The 7,995-nt window shown below is 44.5% G+C and overlaps 1 protein-coding gene across 2 annotated transcripts; it reads left to right on the plus strand.

The window, feature by feature from the left end:
* Window positions 1-297: 297 nt before the first annotated feature.
* LOC123145511 (protease Do-like 9) lies at window positions 298-6,714 on the plus strand. 2 transcript variants are annotated; one of them, XM_044564936.1, is made up of 9 exons: window positions 302-903; window positions 1,756-1,955; window positions 2,089-2,269; window positions 2,956-3,147; window positions 3,680-3,912; window positions 4,618-4,719; window positions 4,847-4,897; window positions 5,665-5,769; window positions 6,249-6,714. In XM_044564936.1, exons 1-9 carry the CDS (start codon window positions 369-371, stop codon window positions 6,345-6,347), a joined length of 1,698 nt encoding a protein of 565 aa, XP_044420871.1. In that variant the 5' UTR covers window positions 302-368; the 3' UTR covers window positions 6,348-6,714. The 2 variants fall into 2 exon arrangements, with proteins under 2 accessions (XP_044420872.1, XP_044420871.1); XM_044564937.1 differs by lacking the exons at window positions 5,665-5,769; window positions 6,249-6,714 and adding an exon at window positions 5,277-5,387 and having other exon boundaries at window positions 298-903.
* Window positions 6,715-7,995: the final 1,281 nt, after the last annotated feature.

Here is a 7,995-nt window from a genome sequence, read left to right on the forward strand (position 1 = left end):
AGAATCATATATTCCCATACCTTCCAGGGAGGCAGTGCACGTCGGCCCAAATAATGGAGTGAGAGTGAGCGATTGCTGCCACGGCAAGTGGGCCAAAAGTAGCTGCGTAGGCCCATGAGCCCATACGTGAGAACCAGCTTCCCAAGCCCACAAGCCAGCGCCAGCCCGTCCGATCCTCTAGAAAAACTTGTTTTCCTCATTTTCGAGGACCCAACCAGTGCCGTATGCGTCCCGCTCCCGGTCCCGGGGTCGAACCGGACGGCCATCCATAATAATCCGACCGAGCCAGCCAGCCGGCCTCCTCCTCATCGTCCTCCTCGGCTCGCCCCCCTCCCCGCGGCGCCGCGAAACCCTAGCCCGCCCCCACCATGGACGGCTCCGCCTCCAAGGGCAAGCGCAAGCGCGGCCGCAAGAGCAAGGCGGCAGCGGACCAGCCCCCGCCGTCCCCCGACGCCCCCGCCGCCGCCGCGGTCGCCGACAACCCCGCCCCGGCCGCCCCCGGCCGCCGCGGGCGCAAGCCGCGACGCGTCGAGGTCGAGGCCCCGGCCGCCGCGGACGCCTCCACCACGCCACGGCGCGGGGACGCGAAGCACCTGACGAACGGAGGGGACGCGGCGATGGCGGAGCTGGGCCCCGAGGGCTGGGAGGAGGTCGTCAGGGTGGTGCCCTCCATGGACGCGGTCGTCAAGGTGTTCTGCGTGCACACCGAGCCCAACTTCTCGCTGCCGTGGCAGCGGAAGCGGCAGTACAGCTCCAGCAGCAGCGGCTTCATCATCGGCGGCCGGCGCGTCCTCACCAACGCCCACTCCGTCGAGCACTTCACCCAGGTCAAGCTTAAGAAGCGCGGGTCCGACACCAAGTACCTCGCCACGGTCCTCGCCATAGGCACCGAGTGTGACATTGGTGCGAACGCTCTCCCTTTCCCTAGCACCGCCTTCTTCCTTTGTTTCTTGTATTTAAGCTTAATTGCATCACATAGCTTGTCCAGTATATATGTGAAGTCAGATGCATCATTACGCATACTTCTCCAATGCACCCCCTCCCCCTCCCCCTCCCCCGGTTACTACGATAGCATTGCACAGGTAGTGTTGGAAGCTGGGAATTTCAGCATGTAGGTGCTTCGTTTGAACTTTCATGTTGTGGAGTAGTTGTATTGATTATCGTGTGAGAGTGAGACCTGACATTAGATGCGACCACAATTGGCGGCAAAATTGTTTCTTATGGACTCAAATTTAAGGTATTCCGAAGGAAGTTGAACGTATGGACTTGAAAATGCAGAAGCATGTACATACCTCGTCAGTGGCGGAGCCAGGAAATTAGAATGAGGAGGGCCAAGTATTGTTAATCTGTGTTAGGGAGGACCAGCTCACTAGTATACACCACTTTAGCAGCAATTTATCATGTATTACCATGCATATTAGGCTTGAAAGAGTAATGTTAGGGGGGCCAGGGCCCCTGCTGGCACCCCCCTGTCTCCGCCACTGTACCTCGTGACTTTGACCATATGTTCTGTTAAAATTTAAAACGAACTTCTATGTTTGCTTAATTGTTTTGTCTTAGCATCAGCTCTTGAAAATATCACAATGTTAAATCTTTGAACTTTTAAATGTCAATGCAGCAGAAATTTTATGTTTGCTTATTTTGGTATTCTAGCTCGGGGAATAGATTACATATTTAAGTGCTCAGACCTGATAGGTGTAGATTTTCTTGTCGATATCTTACACGGGCTAACTTGAACTGTTCTATCCATCTCAGCCCTGTTAACTGTCAGTGATGATGAGTTCTGGGAGGGAGTTACACCAGTTGAGTTTGGGTCGTTGCCAGCACTTCAGGATGCAGTCACTGTTGTTGGTTATCCAATTGGAGGAGATACAATATCAGTGACAAGTGGTGTGGTCTCTAGGATAGAGATACTGTCCTATGTGCATGGTTCTACCGAACTTTTAGGGTTGCAGGTATGTTTTCTTCCCATATCTTCTCTTCCCTTCATTTGACTTCTATGATAGAACTTAACCTTTTGAGGAATCATAATTTATTTATTAGCCTATTATTAATACCTTTTAAATTTGGACCTTTTCCTGTGGACAGATAGATGCAGCTATTAATTCAGGAAATTCAGGTGGCCCAGCTTTTAATGATAGGGGCATATGTGTTGGTATAGCTTTTCAATCTCTCAAACATGAGGATGTAGAGAATATAGGTTATGTGATACCCACCCCAGTTATCAAGCATTTTATTCAAGACTATGAAAAATCTGGAGCATATACAGGTAAACAGTCATATTCCATAATTGTATGAAGATACATTTGCTTGTTATGATCAGTGTTTTCATTCTATTGCTAGTCTTGAGTACTCTGAACTTTGTTATGGCGTTCTTTTGAAACATTTAGCTGGTTTATTCGAACTTGTCGGATGATGTTATAGGCATAGTTTTTACCAGGGTACGATCTGACTGTTCCTTATGACTTTGCAACTGTTTATTACTATTTATTACCATTTGGTCTCGCATGAGTGTTTCTCTCTTCTTATTTTCATGTCCTGTGATCAGATGATTGATATTGCTTGTGTAATCGTATTCGTTTGGGTTGGTTATGATGACATTAATGAAGTTTAAAGCCAATATATAGTGATAGTATTTTGCTCAGTGTTTTCCTCTTATTACGAGTTTCTGCAAATCTTTCAATTATTTGCCTAGTCATTCTCTTTCAGTTCGTTCAATGCACTAACCAGTATTCTGCACTGTAGGTGCATTATTTTGATTGTCGTCTCTTTTCCGTATTGTTTGATGTATCATGCTAATGAAAATAATGATCCTATATTAAGAAAAAGTCTGTTTAATATTTGCCTTCATGTCAACCCAGAGTCTAATGCTTAATATATGTTGCCATTTCTATCTCTTTGATCTTATGCATTTGCTATGTGATTTGATTTTTATCTTTTGCGATATTATGTCAGGCTTCCCTATAATTGGGATAGAATGGCAGAAAATGGAAAATCCCGATCTCCGAAAAGCAATGGGAATGAAACCTGATCAAAAGGGTGTTCGTGTTAGGAGAGTGGAGCCTACTGCTCCCGAGTCTGGATGTCTGCAACCGTCAGATATTATTCTTAGCTTTGATGGAGTTGACATTGCCAATGATGGTACAGGTTAGTGTATTGGAACTTGTTAATTCAATGCCCTATATTTTGCTCTACATGGTAATTTACCTGTAGGATACCAATTGCTTTAGTTAGTAAGTACTTATTATCAGTTCCACTGTCTTCTATTGCTCTAGGTGCCCCACTTTTATCTCTTATTGGATTCGTTAAGTCTTTGTTATTTTGTTAATAGAAATTCTTTCTCTCTGGTGTCAAATGACGGTTCTGACTGAAATCATAATTCACATAGCTTGTAATGCTACAATTTCTTATTTTATACATGTAGCATGTTTGCAGCTGGCCAACCTGATTGATGATTTTTGTTTCCATTTGAATCTCGTAGATACATGGATGTTGTCAAATTTTCTTGCGTGGTTCTAAAAATATTCTTGCGGTGGTTTACATTGGCGAACCTTTCTTTCTCTGTATTAACCCTCTAGCATCTTAATTAAACTTAATTCCTGAGAAAATCAAACATTCTCACTTAAAACAAGAAGATCACTTATTTTTATTTACTTACCCCCCCTTTTTTTGTCAATAGTTCCTTTCAGGCATGGCGAGCGAATTGGCTTTAGTTACCTTGTTTCTCAGAAATATACCGGTGACAAAGCCCTTATCAAAGTCCTGCGCAACTCAAAAGTTCATGAATTTAAAATAAAGTTAGCGACCCACAAGCGGCTCATTGCAGCTCATGTCAAGGGCAGGCCACCATCATATTACATTGTTGCTGGCTTTGTTTTTGCAGCTGTCTCTGTTCCATATCTCCGTTCTGAGGTTTGTATCTATCTTCTTTTTGCATCCTGTTCCCAATGCATTGAATAATCAACAAGCAAGAGTGCAATCCTTGTACTCCTAGGCTGTCAGTATCTTGAATTTCAGTATGATTTGTTTGGATCCTGATTTTCTTGATCTTAAAGGGAGTCGGTAACGAATAGAGGTCCTGTACACTACTATCAATAGGATTTTGATGAAAATCGTTCACCTGCAATGTTTCAGCGCTTATACTACTGTGGTGTTAATGCTGTCAAATTGTGTAGCACCAGCTAACGATAACCTCTTTGATATTCGAAATTCACATGCATAGTGCTCTTAGTAGTGAAGGGTGCTTTAGGCAGCTAATTTTGTTTCTTAGATGTAATTAAGAATTTAAAATTAGAGCACCTGTAACAAATTAAGCTGTGTTTCAGCTACTGTCTATATAGGTATGACCTCTGATAGTTACCATGCAAAGAAGTTGCTTGATTTCTATTCTGGTCTTACTTGTGATATTATAAAGCAGAACTAGGGCTTATCATTTTTCGTGCAACTTTTCTTAGAAAACCTCACTAGGAAACACCATACTCAACTTCTATCAAATTCTACCTTTTGCACTCTTATGCAACTGCTTTCATCTCTGTGAACTTAATTCTATTCAAAGAGAATGCTATATGGACAAAAAAAGATACTTCATTAAGCGTACTTGATCTACTTATTTTTCAGTATGGGAAAGACTACGAATATGATGCACCTGTCAAGTTGTTGGTCAAGCATTTGCATTCAATGGCGGAATCACCTGATGAACAGCTGGTGGTGGTATCACAGGTTATAAGTTCTTCCTGTGTTCGTGAAATCTCTTTTCTGATACGAGTGAAGTATTCATTTATAGCTCCATAAAGAACTATAGTTTCTTTTATCTCCTAACGTGACTGTATGCATTGAACCCTTGCAGGTGCTTGTGGCAGATATCAATATCGGTTATGAAGATATTGTCAATACGCAGGTAACAGAAAAGTTCTGGGATCCATTTGCATGTGTTACTTTTGTTGATTCTAGCAGTTCCCTCTAGACATTTTGCATTTTTTGCTGCTGAAGTATATATACTGACGCACTGGAATTCTGCCAGCCTTCATCTTTACCCATGCATATATATTATATTGATGCGGTGTTATTACCTTTATAAATATATATTTCTGTAGTGAAGCTTGAAGTCTAATATATTTGTCAGATAGGCGTTCTCAGTGATGTTGTCATCACAGTTCCTCTTTTTTCCGACAGTTGATTCTGAAACCTAATGATTAACACTGCATGTAGGCTATGACTTCTCTGCTTTAGTTTGGTGAGGGGTGACTAAAAACCCTTTATTGTCATCTTGTTGATAGGTCCTTGACGTTAATGGTCATCCTGTGAAAATTTTGTCAGATAGGCGTTCTCAGTGCTATGTTGTCATCACAGTTCCTCTTTTTTCCGACAGTTGATTCTGAAACCTAATGATTAACACTGCATGTAGGCTATGACTTCTCTGCTTTAGTTTGGTGAGGGGTGACTAAAAACCCTTTATTGTCATCTTGTTGATAGGTCCTTGACGTTAATGGTCATCCTGTGAAAAATTTGTCAGATAGGCGTTCTCAGTGCTATGTTGTCATCACAGTTCCTCTTTTTTTTCCGACAATTGATTCTGAAACCTAATGATTAACACTGCATGTAGGACTTATCTGCTTTTGTTTGGTGAGGGGTGACTAAAACCCTTTATTGTCATCTTGTTGATAGGTCCTTGCCGTTAATGGTCATCCTGTGAAAAATTTGAGGGACTTAGTGACAACAGTGGAAAATTGCAAGGATGAATTCTTGAAGTTTGATTTGGAGTATGACCAGGTAAGCCCGGATTTCTTTATTTGCGTATTTCTGTTGTAAACATCTATCACACCCCATGTTAACTAAGTCCCTGGGTAATCAAAGATTAATGGTCAGTTTTTTCTGAAATTCTACCAGTAGTTCGTCGTGATTAGTCAGAGTTTCTTGGCAACGCTACTAAGATCAAGCAAGTTGGAAGATGGTGTTGACAAGTAGCCTCATACTGGATGTTGATTTCTAGTTTATGCATCTTTGCAGCTTTGCTTGAGCTAATACCCTCTTTTAAGAATATATGTAGCTGACTTTTTCTGTGCTAAAATCTCCTTGGTCTCTTCTAATTGATGATGCGGGGGTGGTATTGTCCTGACATAACAATAATAACAAAAATAATTGGTGATGACAAGGCATGATAGCTCTTCTTTTCTTGCAAAATCAATGATAGCAAGGTCCCTGTGTTAATGCGGGATGTAATCAAGTAACCAATTTATATGATTTGACAGATTGTTGTCCTGGAGAGAAAAACCGCCAAGGCTGCTACCGAGGACATTCTGACAACGCACTGTATACCGTCGGCCATGTCTGATGACCTGAAGGCCTAATGGAGAACAAGATGCAGCTGTCTGGTGGCCCCGATCGGGGTCACTTTTTTTGGTTGAACACCAGCCCGGCACCGGTAGAAGCCTGAGTTTATGCATCCAGAGCTTCCGGGCCTCCTGGGTGTGAGAGAGCTTCACCAAAGAAGGCTGAGGGTAAGTGGGCGTCACATCAGCATAAGCTGGAGCGGTGTCCAGCAGGAGTCATGATGAAAGTGATAGTGGTTAATTGATAACCATGGTTTCATTTTTTTTCAAAATTAAATTAAATTATTGAGGAGAAGAAAAGCTCATATTTTTGCCTCAGCCCCACCGAAAAGTCCAATACACCCTCGTCACCAGTTACAACAATTTATCAATATATGTTCGCATCTGCTCCCTCGTTTTCGCATTTGTCTGCTTGGTGCATAAGGTGGCTGCCGGCTACTGACATTGTTTGAGCTTTGGTTCCCAATCTTTTCTGATTGGGTACACTTACATTTAGGCTTTGTCTTGTCATGCCGTCGGAAGAGGAGCTCGCTTCCAGCTCAATCAAGTGTAGTTGCGTCTCTTGCTTCCCTTGGGCGTCATGCTTTGGCTGGTGGCTCGTCCCGTTCCCAAGCCTTTATTTTGATATATACAGGCCGGTAAGCCAGACCAGTGAGGAAAATACGCCACTGGTTTTTGCGCGGTTCGTTGTCGTCCTGGTCAGCTCGCCCCTGATGGTAATATATTTTTTTGTCTGAGAGAGGATCCACAAGATTGGGATGGTTGGTACGGCAGCATAGCCACTGCCTGCCTAGCTCACTGGTTCGTTTGGTTCACGAGTTGGGTCGGCTGTTTACAGTTTTGTAGTACTGGCTTGTCTGCTGCATTGACTGGGAAACGAGACGTGGATTGGTTGGCTGGCGGCGAAGGCGAAGGCTCGGTCTCATCAGGTACGTGTACTGCACCCACTTTCCTAAAGGTTGAAGCACTCGTACTGATCTGGTAAATAAAAGCCATAATAAAAGGGCGGGAGCGGCCAGTGGTTGTGCCAACATTTTACACCGTACCAGTGGTTGAACTGGACCGAGTACCGCCGCTCCTGCCTGCTCGAGAATAGCTACGTTCGAACCGGGTACAGCGTACAATGAACGAGCGTCTCCCATTTCGCCACCATAGATAGCGGTACGTAGTAAACCGTGGAAACCGCGTGAATGCCATGAAGGCCAGCGATTCGCCCAGCTTGAAGAAGGCGAACATGGCGCAAATGTACGTACGTACTCCCGCTACTTAAACCAATCTTATAAAACGCGACGCGACGGACGGACAGCCATCGACCCGCCGTCGCGAGCTTTTAAAGAAAGATAGGCGTGCGCTCAGCGAAGAAGGCGACGAGGGGTTAAGGGCCAATGCACCGCCACCCACTCCCACTCCCACTCCCAGATGGTGCCGAGGGAGGCAGACACACGGAGCGGCTGAGTAGGTGTAAAGGACGTGGCGTCATTGAATAAGATACCACGTAGAGGTAGAGCACGTGCAACAGTTGCCGGCCCGAACGGAAATGGTCCGGTGCCGTGGAGAGCCCCCCTCGACATGATGGGCATTGTGTTCGAGGAATTGTTGATGGTCCTCCCACCCCCATCCCCTGGCGGCGTGCCGCTTGCCATGCCATGCCAATGCCGTGGTCGGC

Source organism: Triticum aestivum, chromosome 6D (assembly GCF_018294505.1).
Source record: "Triticum aestivum cultivar Chinese Spring chromosome 6D, IWGSC CS RefSeq v2.1, whole genome shotgun sequence".
NCBI lineage: Eukaryota > Viridiplantae > Streptophyta > Magnoliopsida > Poales > Poaceae > Triticum > Triticum aestivum.

Bases quoted from the DNA above. Each gene is read 5' to 3' on its own strand.
- LOC123145511 (XM_044564936.1), top strand. From the start codon at position 369: ATGGACGGCTCCGCCTCCAAGGGCAAGCGCAAGCGCGGCCGCAAGAGC. The intron at 4,898-5,664 runs GTAACAGAAAAG...TCTTGTTGATAG, and splicing joins AAGATATTGTCAATACGCAG to GTCCTTGCCGTTAATGGTCA. The intron at 5,770-6,248 runs GTAAGCCCGGAT...ATGATTTGACAG, and splicing joins TTGATTTGGAGTATGACCAG to ATTGTTGTCCTGGAGAGAAA.